Source organism: Dermacentor variabilis, chromosome 11 (genome assembly GCF_050947875.1).
Source record: "Dermacentor variabilis isolate Ectoservices chromosome 11, ASM5094787v1, whole genome shotgun sequence".
Classification (NCBI taxonomy): Eukaryota; Metazoa; Arthropoda; class Arachnida; order Ixodida; family Ixodidae; genus Dermacentor; species Dermacentor variabilis.
Genome location: NC_134578.1, coordinates 62,948,486 through 62,968,155, shown reverse-complemented (window position 1 = coordinate 62,968,155; position 19,670 = coordinate 62,948,486). Strand labels below are relative to the sequence as shown.

The window sequence follows — 19,670 nt, the reverse complement described above, 5'->3', positions numbered from 1 at the left end:
ACGAGACAGTATGCGCGTATAACAAGCGCCTTTGCATGTATTCTAGCCACTGCTCTGTGAAGGATGTGGACACGGAACTGCTTTCTCCTTATAGATCCGCCGCACCTATAACATGACAAACTTGACTGCTTACGAGTACGTCCGCCGTAGCTTTAGAACCTGCGGGTCGTCTTAGCCACTGCGGGACGCATACTATTCACATAATTTTGCAGCGTAATAAAAAAAATTCTGTCACAATCATTTTAGACCATTTGAGCGTCTGGTAGGAGAGAGCACACATGAACGAAGGCGTTCGCAATTGTGGTACTGAGATTTCATGTTGCTGGCTCTTTTGCTCGTTTTTTCGTTTATTTCTTCGTATCAGTTCGCGTTTCTGGCACAGTCCGCTTTGTTTGTATTTGTCGCATGTCTGCGATGGATATATAGACGAAAGCCAGCGCTTGCCTCGTTCGTTACATTCCTGTGTGTATCTGTGCTTTCCGCCGCCACATCATCAACGTGTTCGTTTGCCAGGCATAACGACACCTCAAGGACAACCACTTCGAGCTCGTTGACAATATCTAGCCTTGAAGCAGCTATAAGGGAAGCTCGTTCCACGACAGGCACGCAGTGTGTTTGCAAGCACATTGCTCACCAAAGCGGAACACAAGTTAGGCCGTCGTTGATCTCCGAGCCATGGTTTATCATGTCAAGAGGAGGAAACGCGCTCATAGTTCAAGCGAGTGCAATCTAGGATTTTCTCGGTGAATAGACGCGGTACAACCACTTCTCCGTCCCGTCTTCAAATGCGATACGACGAGATAAAACTTGTTTGTCGGGCTCGTCGCCACTTGTAGTATCTCTGTACAGGGTTCAGGAGCTTACACCATCAACGACGAGCGCGCGGTCAAGGACTTGAAAGCCGGCGGGAGAGGTTTCGTCTAACGCCAAGAAATACAATCTGGTTAAAAAAAAAAAAAAGAACGAGCAAACGTATACAAGACGACAAACAGAACGCATAGCATTTCGCCAGCACGTATTCAGGTTATCTGCGCGGAAATCGAGGCAATCCGATCGCTTCGTTCGTTGCCCCTCTCGCAACAGCTCTCGCCTTCCCGAGTCTACCCTCATGTACGCTCGCAAACACTTCGCACAGCTGCGGGATTTCCGGTCACGCCGCGTTCATTAAACACGGCCGCTTCCAGTGAGCGAATCGTGCGTACTTTGGGAGCTGTCGCATGGAGTAAAGTAACATGGTTAAGCCGGCAAACACAATCCTCGCGTTGCTCTTGACTTTGGCGTGCCTCTGTTGCGCGGGGACCCAAGAAACGGGTGGCACTGTCCTTTTGGAAGAGGCAGAATCCCCGGTTGTACGTATCTCTGCGGGTAAATTACGCGGCGCAAAGCGTGCTGCGTTGGACGACAAGTTCGTCTACGCTTTTACTGGAGTGCCTTACGCTAAACCGCCCGTTGGAGAGCTGCGGTACCAGAAGCCCGAGCCCGCTGCGCCATGGGCTGAAGAAGTCAGAGACGCGACGAGGACGCCCCCTTCGTGCATGCAACTCAGCGTAGCTTCACCTCGGAATCTACCATGGGTGCCATACGGTGAGTAGAGGAGTTCACTTCTCATTGTTGGGACTGTGTTTAAAGCTGTTGGTGTCATTCTTTTTTTTTTTGATAGTTTTCACCAGTAATAGAATGCACGGAAAACAGTAGGGTGGTAAAGTATTTCCAGCTGTGCTTGGTAAAAAGAAAGAAGCGCCAAAGTAATAGTAGTTTTTGACATTACGTTCCAGATTTGTTTGTGTGTCGCGTAATACTATGGAGAGCATACAATTGCTCATATTCCTATTAAAAGACACTAAAGAGCTCCAACGCTAAAGAAATTTAGAAAATTAATGTTTTTTTTTCCTTTACTAATGCAATTTTTAATAGTGAGCTAGGTATTTTACAATATTCGACGAGAACAAATTCGACTAAACCATGTGACTCTTCAGCTGTTTAGGTACGTCAGAAAAATATATAGAAGGACGAAGCAATAATTTTTATTAGTGACACATAGTAATGGTAATCGTTAGTATTATAATCATAATTGAAAGTTTTCTTATTCGTTCGTAACAAATTAAACAATATTAATTAGCGGCTTTTAAGTAACATATGTAAAATTTGTATGTGGTTTACTTATATATTGTTAATCTTAAGGACTTGAAGCAACATAAAAATATATTTACGTATTGCTGTTGCCAGTGAGCAGAACAGACTCTGTACAATCAACTTCTCTATCTTGGCACTTTCAAACCCTAAATAGCTTTACCTGATAAGGAGAAAAAAAAGGCGAAAATAATAAACTTCCATAGCAGCAAGAGGCTTCTACGTAGTTTAAGTAATCACTGTAGAAACCAATGTCGTACAAAGCGATAAAATAAAAGAAAACAGTAAACAAGAATTCTAACAATGGAGTGTAGGGCAATTGAGGTTACAGTTTTCTATTTACAATACCACATCAACAAATGCAGAGGGCATTCTAACAAAAACCTTCAGGGAAACATATTTATCCAACAGACTACGAAGACGATGACAGCATAAGGAAACAATAATAGCATTTTTATTGCGTTACATACCTAAATACAGATGACGATTACAGCTAACTAAAGCTATACATTTTTTTAAAAAAATGACAAATCACTCTAACAGACAACTGTGTGGCCTACAGGACTACAATGCCAGTACTTCACGACTGAGATCACCGCGGCAACTGCCCAGTTATTCACTTTGTGAGGCATTTCCTTACATCTAGCGCAACTTGAAATGCTATCAGAAAACGAATGATCACAACCTCTGTTACGCATAATTACATGCCCCTGTGGGATGCAGCACCGCTGAAGCCGGCTTTTGATCGTGAAATAGCACCAAGTGTGCACTTGTACTTTTTAGTAATGTTACAAATGCTGGTGAACTTGGAAACAAGCAAAAAAGAACTGCAGTTTCGGAATCATTAGAGTTTGAATTTACGTTCAAAGCACATTTATTTAACCAAGGTAAGCGAGTCTTATAGGGCGCCCCTAAGGTCTTTGGGCCAGTTGACCGTTTAAGCCACTGAGGCTGCGTGTGCTCATCAATACTAGAAGCCAGTAACTGGTTAATAAACTCGCGTGTACTAAGCAAACGCACAAAAAGGTGCCAGAGTGGAGATCCTTGCTGTTCGTTACACGTTGCTCTTACGTGTCGCCAGTCGAAGTCTTTCTGTACCGCATGCATTGAGGAGAAATCAAGCATCCCTACAGCCGACAACAAATGTCTCCAGACCAGAGCAGCTCTTGTCAGACGGCCTCTCAGCGATTCTTTCGGTACTTCTGCTACCCTCGAGGCCATGGCTAGGCTAAAATGGGTTCTCATGTTCTTTGCTGGCATGTCAATCTCGGCTCAACTGGTATTCTATTTTTTTTTCTCTTCATTACGCAACGCGCTCTCCGGTAGCTGCGGTGAGGCGCTTATGCATTGGCAGCAGCATTCATTGGAATTGCTCGCCGCTATTTCTTAGCCGCTGAGACGTTGCACTGTGAATATTGAGTTCGCTTGTTTGTCCGCGAACATTTCGATAAGCGTGAAATTAAAGAAAAAAACGCTCGTGTACTTGGGCATGCACATAAAGAACCCAAGGTGGTCAAAATTAATCCGCCGTCGCTCAGTACGGCTAGCCTCAAACTGACATCTTCATTTTGGGGGCGTCGGACCCTTAAATTATATTTTACTCTCATTCCTCCGAAACGATGTCGGCCACGTGCCAGCAGGCAGGTCAGTGTGGGCCGCAAGGATGGACAAGTTACGCGAAAAAGAGGAAGTCCAAAAGCGTGACGCGACCCAAGGAGATTGGCCCGCCGAGAAAGAGCAAGCGGGCACCTTTCCAACGTCGCTGTTCTCAACGCCAAGTGTTGTACCGTTAAGGGGCACGGAGAGATAATCGGGCACGGGCTCGCGTGGTCCATAAATTTTCGGTCGCCTGCACATTCACGGGTGCTTGTTCCTCTTGGTGAAACAAATAAACCCACTTGCGGCACTGATTGAGCTGCCACATCCTCGTGCCTTTTTCCGAAAACGAAGCTGCTGACGACTGTCGCTTTCAACAACAAGCTGTGCAAGTCAATGACACTGCCGCATTTGGGGCGCACCAGGCTCGGGAGCATCGAGGTGCACTTTGAGGGAGCAGCTCTGGGAAGCGTAGTTGGGAGAGAGGGGTGTTCTGGTGCACTGTGTACATGCGTGCACTCGCGCGTGATTCGATCTACAGCTGCGAGCCGATGTAAAAGTGGTGGCCTACACAAAATCGACCGTTTGCGCTAGTGGGCCCTTTACGCAAATTTATACCAAACTGTGATTCACGCATACCGTGAATGCCACGTGACCTAACGGTCAGATCGTGGTTGTCGCTCATAAAACCTCAATTTTTTCTAAACATCATGTTCAAGGGACATATATTATGATGAGGCAAATAAAAAAGCGTATTAAAGAAATTAGGTGCCGTCCTCTGTGCTGCAACGCATAGCGGGTTTCAAACAATTAAAATAATTAATGAAGAGAAATTATGGCAACACTAAAGTAAAAATTTAGAACTTAAGAAAGAAAATAGGGCGTAATTATTATTATCAGCGAAACTACCACCAGGGAATAACCGGACATATCAGCATTTATTTCCAAAAAGTACATGGAGTTTCCCGCAATACCTTCACCATTTTACATCACTTTCTGGTCATTTTATTTGAGTACATTTGCTTCTTCTCTTGGCCTCCATATTCTTCCCTGTTATGTTCAAGTCACAGTGAACGTCAGAGTGATGAAAATATTGTGTCTACGACACCTAATAAAAAATTTTAAGAAATGTGCTGTAGGAGCGCTTTGTGCATTTCACCCTATCGTCGCTATAAGAAAACGGCCGGCGTGGCCACGGAACAAACCCGCAACCTTTGACTTGGCTGCAGAACGCTGCAGCCGCGGCGACTGTACTAAGTTTCTTTTTCAATCCCAAAAGACACGTTTCTTTGTTCAGACACAAACTGTACTGTACCACAATCTGCATTGCCTCGAATAAAAACCATAACATCCAATTGGTAGAACTCCTTTAACCTCGTTAGAAGACCGTAGTCAACTCTTTATACAGTCGATCACTTACAACGGGCGCTTTCCTCTTCGAACTCACACCTGTGCGATGTGATGCAACACCAGTAATGACTTACGCTGTCTTATCGGATAACACTACCTCGGTGCCTGAAAAGCCTCATCCAGGAAGTGCGTCAGTCGCGCTGCTTGTCGCGGTCAACCTGGACACATTTGAAACGCCCGGGCCGAACGACGGCTTATCGGTCCTGAGTAGCGCAGTGGCTATAGGGTTGAGCTAATGATCACGAGGTTACGAGCTGATTCGCGGCCTGAGTGGCAGCAACTTAATGGGGGCGATATGCAAGGACGCCCGGAATAACATGCACGTTAAAATATACCTCAGACACTCAAGATTAAGGCGGAGTCTGCCATTAAGGTATGCCTCACAAGCAGATCGTGGTTGTGGCAAGTCGAACTTCACAAATTCGTAATTTTGCTTTAAATAGTGACAGAAGCCTTTCTGTTGTGACAGATGTGCTCTGAATACATTGCGAGCGCAAAAAAAAAAGTTGCACTGATGTTTTCCTTCGTAAACGCGGTTGACACGCAAACGTATGGGTGCTATAGCACACACGACGGTATTGGCTCTCTGTGCACTTTGACGCCTCCACTGTCTGCATCACGGATCGTATTCAGTGCAGAGGCCGCGCGGCCGCACCACACGCAGCATCCGCCGGAGTAGAACGCCCCGTTGTAAACATCCATTTGCTATCTAAAGTATCTGGCATGATGTACGCGCACACGGGCAAACAGCAACAGTCCGCACTCGATGACCGTAGACAATCGTTGTCAAAAAGCTGGCGTGAGGAAATGCGGCAGCCGCAGCGAGCGAAGTGGCACAGCGATGTGGAATCAAGCTATGAGTACACGCGGTGACGTATACAGGGCGGGCGAGCGTGCTGCGGCCGTTTCCAGAACGGTCCACGGGCGCCGCCGCTGAAATTTCCCTCTACTGTCCGACTGTGCTCCTTCTCCCTTTCTCAGAACCCCGCTCCGGCGCTGATGTTTACCTTTCCCGGAGCGCCACGTTTTTGTGTACCCCACAAAACACAGAAACCTAAGGATTTCGCCTCATAAATGCAACGGATGCGAAAGGTAGTGTATATGATAAAGCGTCTGCATTGATAAAACTTCCAAACCCTCGCTGAATTCAAGGATAGGCGCTGGGAAACTCTAATTATTTGTGCATTTATTTTGCATAGCACAGTGGCATTTTTCAATTCCTTTTTTTTTCGGACAATGAATTAAAGCGACGGTCATAGCTCAGTACTTCGTCGCTGTCTAAAAAAAATAAAGATTTCATTGGGCGCATAGCGGAGTGCAGGCGCGGCTGTAGATAGTGGTGCCGTGTAACGTTTTAGATTCGGCCTGCGCTTCAGAGGTGATCATCCAGCGGTCTCACGTCCTGCTTTTTTCATTGGTTCCCATTTTCTTGCGTGTCTTTTTGCGACATCTGTGAGTTCAGGCGCTGTATAGTGTCAGCACCCCAGCTGATCAGGCTCGCATATATGTTTGCATTGTGTGATGACCTTTAGAAAGACTACTAGTAAGCCTCCTCCTAGATAGCACCATTTTATATTGTTAGCTAATTGGCTATGCTCATTTGCTGTAAGCTTGTAAGTACCTCTACTATAAGGATGCCTATAAAGTTAGATACTAAAATCAGCACAGATTTTTTACTGGAGATTTTGGACGCGTTCGTGCGTAGCCTGTGTTTGCTGCCGCGCGTTCATTGTGCTCTTGACGGAACTCTAAAGCGTGCATTGTGCATTTTGAATGCGTACGTGAAATCGTTAATGCGGGCAGAATCTGTCAATTCAACGGAACAGGAGGCGCTGCACTGACTTCACGTGTCAACAAACTGGTTGAGCAGATGGTCACCTTAATATTGTTTTAGGTGGAAAGAAGCAAAGCGCGCGATCAAGGATCAATTGCAAAAGATCACTGTCATGAAGCGAGCACTGTGCGCATTCAATGAATTGGTATATATTATTTCACGCAGCATAGCTTTCTACTGAAGAGTACAATGGGCATTGTCTTCGTGCTTTTTACATCGCAATGAAGAAACTGACGATAGTAACAGCATCAAAACGGTTATATTCGCGCACAGATCAGCCAAAAAGCGAGGACTGCCTGTACTTGAACGTATGGACACCCAAGCTGAACGCTTCCGTCGGGTTACCTGTGATGGCCTGGCTTCATGGTGGTGGTTTTCAAACGGGCTCGGCTGCCATGCCACTTGATGATGGAACACAGTTGGCTGCCCTCGGCGATGTCGTGGTGGTCACGATCGCCTACAGGTAAACAAGCTTCCTTCTTTTAGTACAAAAATTTGATACATTTTATAGTAAAAAAGGCGTGGCAAAAAAAACAACTAGAAGAGATGCGTGGCTGGCGGTCCTTAAATGTGTTTATTCATGCATCTCTGGCTTCTCTGCGTGGGTCCCCTTTTTAACATATTTAGGACAAACAGAAGATACGTTTGCTTTCTTTTCTCGAAGCGTTATTTCAGTCTCTAGACTTAATAAAGGTAAAGAAGTGAGCAACGTGGTATGAGTCACTTAAGGCCAGACGCGCGCGTTTAACACAGGAAACTCCAAACAGTGCAGCCAAGCTCAATGAACGAAGTAAAATAAAAATTACGTTATAGTGAGGGTCAATGGAATGATCGGCAATTTGGCCAGGAATTTCTTTATTTTCTTGTTTAGGCGAGAAATAAATAGATGACGGTGCCTCAAAAGTGGGCCGGCTACTTCATAGACTGAGGTGTGCTAAAAAAATATGTTCTGGATAAAAAAAATAATATAGTTAGTTTTTGTAAGTTCGTGCTGTAATAATACAAAGGCACCTAACCAACTGTCATCTTACAAATTGCAGCTGGCAGAGGTAGCCACTTTAGAGTGTCAGAGACATATTACAACGCACAGACAACTGGTATCTTGGTGAATCAGTAGACTGAGTGCCACATGAATTAAAGCTCACTTTCGGATGGCATATGGCTAGTTTTTGAAAAAGAATGAGTTTGAAGGCGTTGGTTTTTTGTGAGAGATGTCATGAGGTAAACCACTCTCTATGAGAAGCCTTCGCCTTTTAGTGTATGCTCAGGCCCCTTCATCTAGGAGGCGGCGAAGGTGACAGAGCACGCGCCCAACGTGACCGGCAAATGAGGACGAAGATAGATACACAAATAGACCAATATTATAATTGTACTATGAAAGGGCAAAACAAAAGTGGGGTGAGGAAAAAAAAGCTGCGGACTAGGCAGCTTGATAGAGCTCTCACCTACTGACTAGAAAAGCCAGTACAATCAGTAAGTACGTTAACATGACAAAAAGTACAAAATATTCTGAATGCATTCAAAGAAGCACACAACAAAATAATTACACAAGTTCGTGGTCACATATGTTCAGTGACACAAAATGAGCTACAAGTACAATTCCCTTATCATTTTTACGCATAACATTTGATGTCAAGGTTTTTTTGTTATGGTGGGAAATTAGTTATTTCGAAATCTTATTTCTCACAATTTGTTCACTGTAAGCAGTTCGTACAGTTGTACATGCGTTTCCATATTCTGGTTGCTTTCATATTCTGGAAAGCAAGTTCTTGTAAAAAAACTGATTTTACGTTTCTTGTCGGTGCTTGGTACTCAGACAGACAGAATTCATAAAAAGTTTTCATACCAACTGAACGATATGTGTTCCCTTCTGCGTTAACGGAAGCATGTAGAGGCAGATCTCATGTATACCTTGAATTATTTTGTGTTGCGTACGGGTTAGTATATCAGTGTTCGTAGCGGTAATTGCCCCCAAGACAAGAAACAATAGCGTATAGAGAAACACAAGAAATCTTTAGTAGCAATCTCGTGGTAACTGCGAGTGGGTCTCGGTGACAATCCAGCAAACCTGAAGTGCGCAATCTTGTTTACTACGTGTCCTGTATGCTGATCATAAAAGATCACACCGAACGTCTTGAACTCTCAGGCTATTTAGCATAAGTGAGTGACACCTTTTGATATGTTTTCCTTTTGATCTAAACATTACTGCTTTTGTTTTATTGCAGTTTGTAACTACTCAGCAACTAGAGCTTAGCCAAAAGTTCATATCCTTTATGAAACAACCTACTGCAGTCGTCATCAATAAGGAATAGACTAGTATCGTCTGCATAAATAGCGTATTTCACAAGCGGAGTTTATTGATGTTATCGCTAATGTAGATTTTCAACGGATACGGCCCAAGAATGCCACCCTGTATAACGCCGATAGATGTTGATTGAAATGATGAATTGTAATTGTTACTTGATACATACTGTTTGCAATTACTAAGGTACCTATCTATGAAACAGTTGGCTTTACCCCGCATTCCATAATGCTTAGGTTTCTTCAGAAGGATTTTGCTGTTCAGTGTACCAAACGGTTTGCTAAATACGGCTAATATGCCAAGCACAAACTTATTATCCTCAACATTTTTGATGATATTTTTTTGCGGTCAAGAAGTGCTAACTACGTAGACTTCTTTTTCCGGAAACCATATTGCGAGTCTGTTATCCCGTAAAGTGTTCCTTTACTGCGACAAGAATGCGTGATAAGCATTAGGTTACGCCAAGGACACAAAGAAAAACCTGAGCATAAAAGTAGTAAGTACTGGCGTAGAGTAACTTTAATGTGAGTGTGAAGTGAGTCTGATTGCAGTGAAATCTGGGCCATTTATATATGGACCGAAAGTACCACATAACGCAAAATATACCCAATCTTGGTTATTGAAATAGAGACAAGGATCCACCTCACTCAAGCCACAACTCAGGGGCAGCGTACAAGTCATCCGAAAGCTATAATTCTGAGACGTGTCCACGCAAAGCATAGCACGGGTTTCACGGCACCGGTATTTGTTCTTTTCATCAGTGTTCTCCCGTCAGCCCTGCTTGTGATGGCAGATTATTATATCGGCCGTACTTAAAACCTTCAAGCTTAAAATATGCCTATTATGACAGGCATCGGATATACCGGTTATAAAGGCAACAGCAAACACAAACAGACAGGTGAACATACACGCGCGTTGATTTTCTTTTTTATTTCAGCATAATTATCCTAGGAACTCTCACTTATACGACCTTTTTGATTGTCTAGAATGCGCGGCATAACATTGAAGAAATATGCCTGCAGGTAAAAAGAATAGCTGGTTCCCGTAAAACACATACTTGCTTTTTTTGTCTTTCAACATAGTTATAGGAACTTACGATAACTTACATATGTACACGATAATATTGCAATTAGGCAATTTCTTTTTGTACTTCCGCTACCTTATGTACTTGCTGGAACCACCTATACTGTTCAGTAAATGGTTGAAATATTTTGAGAGTAGGTAAAGCTGCCATCACAATGTGTACTTTCGTGAAGAAAGAAAATACAGCAAAAAAGAGCAAACTAACAAACGGAGAGAGCTTAGTTGTGACCTACCCTCAAGGCATTTCTCGTGAGTGTAGTAGAACGGATGTGGTTGCCTTCTCGTTAAGAATGCGTTTGTCGTAGTTGTCGTGAAGCACGTGAAACACGCATTATTGAGAAATGAAAAATGAAAGAATGCAATAGAAACAGTACAAAATAAAGCATATGCCATGAGCCTTCTTTCCCCTTTTTTTCTATAGGCGTACTGTATCAATGGTTTCCTCTCGGGACGTTGCCTATGTTGCGCAGATTTGATCATGCAAGAAAGTATTAAGGGGCACCACTGAGCTCGATGTGACGTGTTGGATCTCGGCGGTGGTGGCCTCATGTTGACGGAGGCAAAATACGAACACATTGTCGCACTCGCATCAAAGTGGACGGTAAAGAGCCCTGTAGGTACTAAAAATTATTACGTAACCCTCTACTGTGGCGCGCCTCATATTGAAACTGTGGGTATGGCACGTAAAAAGCGATTATTTCTTTTTTTTTCGAGTAACGTAGCACGAGCGGGAAAAATAAACGTTCAGTCACAATCGTTATCAAGTTTTTTTTTTTTTTACGCATTCAATGTAGCTGCGCTCCTTTGTCCTGTGACACTGCCGTCATTGCTCGATGCGAAGGTGAGGCGACGTGATAAACCCACGAGGCACTTTTCGATATTATCTGAAAAAATATATTTAGCAACAGCCTGTGAGGGTACTGCGTGGGAGATTTCGGTCGTCACTGCGTAGCTCTCTGTAACCTTTTTAAAGCGAAAGCTTTACTTGCCGCGAACTTGCGATTTCGCCGTGGCAGTGCTCCGAGGAGGCACATGACGTCACAACGCGCGCCTCGCCGCGTATATTTATTTCTCTCTCTCTAGCTCGCTCCCTAGTCCCTACTGCGCATGCGCCACTAGTAGCACCCAGTCACAGGTGTTCCACCGCTGCGCAGTAAAGCCCCTTAATAATTTGAAAGTAGCGACACTCTCCTCCACTCCCGCGCTTTCCTCCTCGATTCTCCTCGCCCGCCGGCTGTGCGCGCTGCGCACGGCACGCTTCGCAGGCCCTCGCGCGCTCGGCGGCCCGATGCATCAGCTGGCACCCGTGATCGCACCTAACTTCGGGATTTTTTTCTCGCTCTATTATTAAACGAAAGCACTAGATAGGGATGCAATGTGCTTGACTCTACCATGACCCACATTTATCACCTTCTCGTTTGAGCAATGAAAGCGCTAAACGTGCGCGTTTGCGGCATGAATTAACAATCGCAGCGTATTGTATATAGCCCACATTGGCTTTGATATCTTTATACTGGTCACTTCAACAGGGCAGAGCTTTAATTAGCGCAGTATTTAATTTAAATTTGTACATTCTTTAATATTTTTCGACACAGTGACGCTCCGTTAAATGCAATTTCAACTAGTGCTGCATTTTCGCGGAAGTACTTTCTATGACACTATATTTTTGCAGTCGAGCCAGGCAGAGATTGCGGTAATTTAGTTGGACGTCATTGCGTGCGTGAAGCTTCAGAAGCAGGACAGTGGCCGCAAAAATGATGCGAAATTTGCTATAACGTGATTATGGATTATTTTTCTTTGGGGGGGGGCAGGGTGGGAGGGGTTCAGTCCTAAAAGGCTTGGGGCCTCGGTGTAATGCATATGCCGCGCATTTAATACCTGGGCTATAGAAATTTCATTCCTGCTTGAAAGAGAACAATTTTTTTCTAGTTTTTCGTGCTCTCAAGAGAGATATATTTTTATTGACTACTGTAGAAGTGAGCGTAGCCAAGGGTTGGCTTGAAATTTGTTAATGATTGCTGACGGCAACGGACGACTAGATTAAGAGATGGGAAGGGGATGCTGTCTCTGTGACTTATTCAGTGTAGCCCATCGAATGCATTCAATTAGTGCCTCAGACGCCCGTGGTGATGCAATATTCAGCGCTGTAAAGGACGATAAGATAGGATTTAGCCCTTCTGTGACTGGGTCGGTTTCAAGGAAACAATTCGTACTATTTTAGAAACACATAGCTTAAGAATCTGACGTTATTTTGATAGCATAACTAAATATAAATTGTAAAGATTTCACCTATGGCGAATGAAAGTCAGCCTTAAAAGGCATCTCTGCTGACTCGCTCCTCACGTGCCGCTAGACCTCGGAATCGCGGTAGACTTTCACAGTCGCGGCGGTCACACGAAGGCCTTCATCGCTCTAAAGATCCATAGCAGGCAAGAAGATGCTCAAAGCTTATTTGCGCGAAGTTTTGGTCCTCCTTTGCACATTATTCTTCCAATCTGTGGCATTAATGACTCTCCCAGATGTCATTCCTTTTGCAATTTGCCAATAAAGCTGTTTCGTAAGAGCTGGAAAAGCTGCCAGCCGCAGCCATTACCATAGATCTGAGAGGGCGGCATGCAGGGTTTTGCCAGTTTTTTCAGCTACTTACTGAAAACATCGTGCCACCCCAACACAAATTTCAGACGCAGAGTACAGGTCTGGAGCATAGAATACACAGCCACTGTGACACACCAGCACATATCTGGCCAGATGCAATTTTTATTGCAGGTGACTCCTGAAACGTTACATGGAAAACACACAAAACATCCAGGATGGCACACACTTCGGAAAATAAAAATATTTATATAAACCGCCGGTTAGAAGTAGCATAAGCTCGAACCCAGTAACATGAAACATTGCATGGTGTTATTCTCCAGACGATATGCGTCCGATGTTGTGAATCCACTTTATTCTGCGGCTGATGTCGTTCTTCCCTCGAGGAATCATGAAAAGCAAGAAGCTATTTTTTCACGCCGGCTTGTGCACTGAAATGCGCAGCAACCCGGCATAACGCGGTGCGAAATGCAGAGTTCGAATTAGCTGAATAAAGGAACACGACCTGCCCATGGCGCCGAAGAAAAACAACAACACAAGCAAAGCGACGCTTTCGCGCGCGTTTCCAAGGCGACGGCTGGGGCCGGCCAGAGCGGCCAATCATCGGTCAGAAAAGCGCCGAGTGGAGAGGCGGGCGAGGAGGATGTGCGAGGGTTGGCGGCGCGGTAGCAAAGTTCACAGAATGGCGCTACTTTCAGTATCAAGGGGCTTTACTGCGCAGCGCTGCGCAGCGCTGCGCAGCGCCGCGCCTTTCCGCCGCCGCTGTTTGGTATGACCTCACACCGCGTTTCCCGTCGTTGCGCTCGCCTCCTCTCGCTTCGCCAGCTGCGTCGCATGCCTCATAACATGTCGGAGGATTGAAAAGGAGAGCTCGCGTGCGCCGAAACCACAGCTGAGGCGGCCGTACGGACGGCGAAAATTCTGATAAGCAGGAGGAGGCCTGGAACCGACATCGGAACGAGATGAAGGGGAAACAAATCACCGAAGAAACAGACGAACAGCGCCCCTAACGACTGGCTAAAGGCTGCAACATAACTAGACAACCAGACAAACCTGGACTTGCAATCAAGATTAACCAAGGCTAACCATGCTATGCTTTAGCTTTCGCTATGTATATCCTGGCATAGCCGAGCTAACATACTGTCATTTTTTGTCTTGTTTCTCGTGGTTCGTCACCTGTTTAAGTGCCCGCATTTATTAAGTTGTTCAAATTCACGTGTTCTCCTCTCATGCTAACGTGTACTCGTCCGTCTTCTAAAATTAAACAATTTAAGGGCGCTGGCACCATGGCTGCTCCTTTCCTTCGTGGCCCTCCTGTTCACCATGGGTATCTTTTTTAATCAGCAAATGAATTCATAACAACCGGCCCAACTTTCTTTCTTCTCACTATCTAAATACTACTACGCGTGTTATCTCCTCGTAAGTATTTTATTCTTCTGTAAAAATGCGAGATGATGAGGACAGCAGGCATGACTCAAGTCGCGAGTTTGTGCCCGAGAGCATTTTGACGTGTGATGTATATAGAGGAAGCGATATGCTCGTACAATATTGTGCCTCCGCAAAAAAAGTGCAGCACACTTGTTTAAGGGCTGCTTTACGTGTCTTCATTTGAAGAAATAACAGTGATGATAACTATTTAACATGGTATCATCTCGTGTACTTGTAAATAATTATGTCTAGTTTGATGTTCAAGGGTAAAATAACTCTTTGCGAAGTACTGCAGTGTTTACACGACATTTGTTCGAACAAGCACAATGATATACCATTGGGCTCGCATTTCTTCCGCTCCCTGTGTCAAGAGGCATTAAATGCACGATTAGACCTGAGACCGACCATGAAACAATTGATACTTACCACCACCCTAGGCATAAGAAGTGAATGTTTCCATATTGTGTGGTTTGTACGAAAGTAGGAGTGCTTTTGATATCCTAAGTCGTATCTCTCAAGCAATACCATAGTAATCTCTAAAACATTTTTTTGTTATATAGCTAATGTGTTACTTACGTTATAACGTAAAATGAAACTAAAACGTTAAGAGGTATGAATCGCAGCACCCTAGGTACACCTTCGAGAGGTATGAGCAGGTGATGCGGGCAAATATTGCTCTGCTGAGACCCGATTCGAAACTTACAGGTTGCAGTCATTCGGCTTCCTGTACGACGGAACGTCCGCTGCCCCAGGAAACATGGCTTTGCACGACCAGCAGCTCGCATTGAAATGGATCCAGGAAAACGTCGCCGCCTTCGGCGGTAACCCCGCGGAAGTCACACTGTTTGGATGGAGCGCCGGCGGCATTTCCACCGGTTTTCATCTGCTCTCGCCAGGAAGCAAGTCTCTTTTCAAGCGCGCCATCATCCAAAGCGCCGGCGTAACCAAGAAGGGACGAGCAAAAGACAAGTCTGAAATGCTAGACTACTCCCGTAAATTCGCTGCTAACTTCGGATGCTATCACGAGGACTCGGCTGCGAACGCATCTCAGAGCATTGCGGCATGCATGAAGAAAATAAACGCCACTCTGCTTGCGTCTGCTGAGCCAACGTTCGCTGACGGCAAGTTTGAACCCATCTTTGGGGACGAGTTCTTGCCCGTAGAGCCTCGCATCGCGGAGTTTCCAGGCGATAAGGACGTCATCATCGGGCAGACTGCCAACGAAGGAACCAACCAGCTTTACACAAGCTTCAGAGATACGTTTTCCGAGGCTCTTCCTCCCCGGCGAATCAACAAAGCAGAAATGGTGCATTTCTTGAGCAGTTTGTACAATAAACTATCCCTGTCCGAGATAAAGAAGCTTCAGGAAGAGTACATGGGGGACATCGGAGACTTCGATTACGACGCCCTACGACAGGCGCTGGCAGAAACAAAGGGTGACTCGCACGTGACTTGTGGCGCCCTCAACACCGCGTGCAAGTTGGCCAATGCAACCGCTGACGCGCAATCTGGGAAGGAAGTCCGCTATTACGAGATGAACTACGTGTCCGCCTGTCCAAACAAGCTGCCGTGGTTCGGTATGACCCACGGCGACGACCAACCACAAGTGTTCGGCAGGGCCTTCGATAAGCAGGGTGGATGTGCCGGTGACACTTCGTACAGCAGGCGCATCATGCAGATGTGGAGTGATTTCGCCAATGGAAGGTCAGTGTGACTTTGCATGTATAGTGTCGAATAATCGCAAGGTCTGAACCACTCCATCGCGTGAGCGTCCTATCTGGGTTCGTAAGGCAAAAGGCAACTTTGCTCGCCTATTTGCTCCATTTAATTAAATGCTAGCAAGTTTATAAAGCGAGAAAGATTGCAGAAAATGTGTTCATTGAGATTACCGTGCATTTGGTATCATGCTACGGCATAAACCTTCACCCAAAATTTTCGCTTGAGCTAGTTCGCGCCCTAAATTTCTTTGTGTTAATGTTGTTTGCATTGATATTTTGCAATTGGATTCCTGCATAAAATATGCAAATAACACTTTTTTTCTTATTTTGTTCGTTTCCCTACTCATAAACTCATAAAAATCGATACTTTAATTTATTTAATTTTTTAGCTGTCGATGAAGCAGCCAAGCAATGCTACGACGCTGGGCAAGGTGCCTGCTTCCGTAGCATGACTTCAATGGGCAGGCGGCATAAAAAAAAGCAGCGCAATGCGCAGTAAAGAAGTTACGTTGTTCAAAATTTCTGGGACACAGAAGTGGGCAGGCAACCCATATGTCTACAAAGCATTATTACCAAACTGAAATAAGTTCTACATGGAGCAAGTTCTAGAATAGGTGCGCTCCAGAAGGCTCAAATGGCAGAAAACGTTAGCCACGTACAGTTATCAATCAACTGTTTGTGCCAATATTATAACAAAATATTTTTTTTCATTCTAGTAAGCATGAAAGAAAACCACAGGGCATCGAAAGGTGAAAGAAAGATAGACAAAGAAGGCAAACTTCCGTTTAATAAGTTATAAGAATACTTGAACTATGACTGTGAAGTAACGCAATTTGAATTGAGAAAATTCCTAATTCATAAGTAAATAAAACCATACAAGTGCGCAATCCAATTATCTAGAACACATAAAAGCTTATTTAATGCATATCTGTTCTCAGGGCGTATTTGTGCATCACCTTTTTTTCTTTCCTTTTTTCAAAGGTCTCTTGCCGTATCCGGAGGTACTAACTGGCCAAAGTTCACATCAGACTCCAGGTCCTACGTGAAACTTACAGCAACGGGATCAGAAATGTCCACTTTCAATAATGGGGAACGCTGCAAGACACTCAAGGAACTTGAACTTTATTGAAGCAATGAGTGATTACAGTAGGATAAATGCCTACTTCTAAGTACTGTGACAACAAAAAGAGCGGGGGGTCACACATGATATATATATATATATATATATATATATATATATATATATATATATATATATATATATATATATATATATGGATAGGTGTGTGAATGGGAAGAGAATAAACCGAGAGGCTAAATTTGCGAGATAACAGTAAGAAGTCAGCGCAGTTACACCAAGCAAAACATAATAGACAATATTTGTAGTTTTAATTCATGTAGAAAGTGTAGAAAGTGATAAACAAATGAACATGAATTGGACGACAAAACAACAGGTAGCACATGACCTACAAACCGACTTTCGGCATACCTGTGCGATTCCTTTACTAACTCAGCTATCACGACGCCAATGTGCCGTTTGCATCCTGGGCTACTTATGACTGTTTATGTATGTGTACTTTTACAATATATACGCACATACATATAAGGAGAGAGACACAAGAGTGAAATAAATGCCTTGGGAAAATCTGAGAATTCGGAGCTCGCTGACTCATTTTCTTTTATTATCAGTGCCTCCTTAGAACAAGACGGAAGACATAGGACAAACGTGTTCTGGTAACAAAGCAATCGCACTCTTCACTAATTTAGATACATATATGGATCGCTATGGCTACTTATAGCCTGATTAACATACATAGTAAATTTGTTCTTAAAATGGATGTAATGTTTACCGCCCTGGACACTCCACTGGCAAGCGCCGGAATGACAGTAAGTGGAGGTAGGTTGCTTTACGGCTGAGATTCAATTGCAGTCTTACAACGCGCATACTCGGGCTGCTAATTTTAAAAAATAACCAGGGCAAGTTTATTCCGTTAACATCACACAGAACCTCACCTCCACCTATGCAAGGAATCTGTTGCCCGAAAATGTGGCTCCACAATCTCCGATTAAATATTTTGAAGAATCTTGCGAACCGTTCCCTCGAATACTCTGAGGAGAGCCATGCGGTTTAGGTCATTATGACAACACTACAATATATATATATATATATATATATATATATATATATATATATATATATATATATATATATATATATATATATATATATATATATATGCAAAGAGAGAGAGGGAGAGGCCTGTTTCTCGATTGATCATGCAATCACATCGAAAGCAGGAGTCGGTTGCATTACACAAGGCTGGATGATTAGTTGAATGTTCAAAGTTCTCATTGTCGCAAGAGGAAGTAAAGAGAAATGGCAGCTCACAACCATATCGTCCTTTCTGAATTCATATTCTTGTATAAGTATTCACCAGACCGATTAGATGGCTTCAGCGTAGTGACTGCTCTGGATGAATGTTCTCATCACCCATTATGATAATGACATAGCAGACCTTTCAGGTGGTTCAAGCTGCTTATCACAATATTGTTTCCAAGTGTTCCCATACATGTTTGTTATAAAATTCAGTCATGTTCTCAAAATCATCTAGCCTATAAGGGCAAGATACTTGGAAGTTTGTTAGCGCTTCACATTTCATTGGATTCAGTGTCAAAGACCACCGACGCCACGACCATGTTTCTCAAGTCAAATATTTCTTACCAACGAACGTTTGGCCGTGAATAAATTTTATACAAAAGACCCAATTGAACGGCCCTTCCTCTAGAATTGATGCTTGTTCTTTTTCATATTAATGTACATTGTGTACAGTACGGAACCACAAGGCATACTAGGCGGACGTGTGAAGTAAACTGCTCAAAAAATTCACACAGAAGTGAAACTGAGGAAACGAGCTCAAAAAAAAGTCCGGCCGAGAAAAGTAACAAGGAGAAAACAAAAACAAATTAAGGGTCGCAATCTTCGAACGCTCGTACACTCATCCCAACTACAGAGTATCCTACTGTACTAATAAATACAGATTTCAAATAGATAGTGACCTAGAGTAGGAAAATACATTCTTCTTAATGCTAAAACTGATACCAACTCTTATGCTGCTCCAATAAGCGCACCACAGAACGTGAAACCTTTGAGCCATGCTAACTTAATATAAAATGGCAAGAGTAGGGAAGAGGCACTCTACAGGCTTTATATTTCAGCTTTGAAGCCTGACAGCACAAATGTCTCTAACGGCACCCAAATCAGCCAGACAAATGTGTGTCAAGTCGGTCCCGTATGCTTAAATTTGCCTGTCTTGCTCATGCGGAAACTAATCGGTCGGGCTAAGCCAGCCTCAGCACGTGCATCGATTGGCGGACTCCACTCAAGCAAAATTAAGCACGTTTGCGAACGTGGAGGACGCTGTACACGGGGCTGGACGTCAACTGGGAATGTCGGCACACACCCAACACACCTCCTGTTACCAACCCTGCACTCGAACATTGAGAGGCTGTGGTGCCTAGCTCGGCCCCTCTTGGCCAAGACATACCGAGTGTCCCGTCGTGAGTCCAAGTATCACGG

The 19,670-nt window shown here is 44.1% G+C and overlaps 1 protein-coding gene across 1 annotated transcript; it reads left to right on the top strand.

Moving 5' to 3' along the window:
* The first annotated feature begins 937 nt into the window (after nt 1-937).
* LOC142564885 (acetylcholinesterase-1-like) lies at nt 938-17,752 on the top strand. The gene is made up of 4 exons (XM_075676076.1): nt 938-1,584; nt 7,244-7,433; nt 15,081-16,079; nt 17,075-17,752. Exons 1-4 carry the CDS (start codon nt 1,233-1,235, stop codon nt 17,220-17,222), a joined length of 1,689 nt encoding a protein of 562 aa, XP_075532191.1. The 5' UTR covers nt 938-1,232; the 3' UTR covers nt 17,223-17,752.
* Nucleotides 17,753-19,670: the final 1,918 nt, after the last annotated feature.

Coding starts and splice junctions, on each gene's coding strand:
- LOC142564885 (XM_075676076.1), top strand. CDS start 1,233: ATGGTTAAGCCGGCAAACACAATCCTCGCGTTGCTCTTGACTTTGGCG. Junction 1,585..7,243: donor TCTACCATGGGTGCCATACG/GTGAGTAGAGGA, acceptor ATTCGCGCACAG/ATCAGCCAAAAAGCGAGGAC. Junction 7,434..15,080: donor GTGGTCACGATCGCCTACAG/GTAAACAAGCTT, acceptor CGAAACTTACAG/GTTGCAGTCATTCGGCTTCC.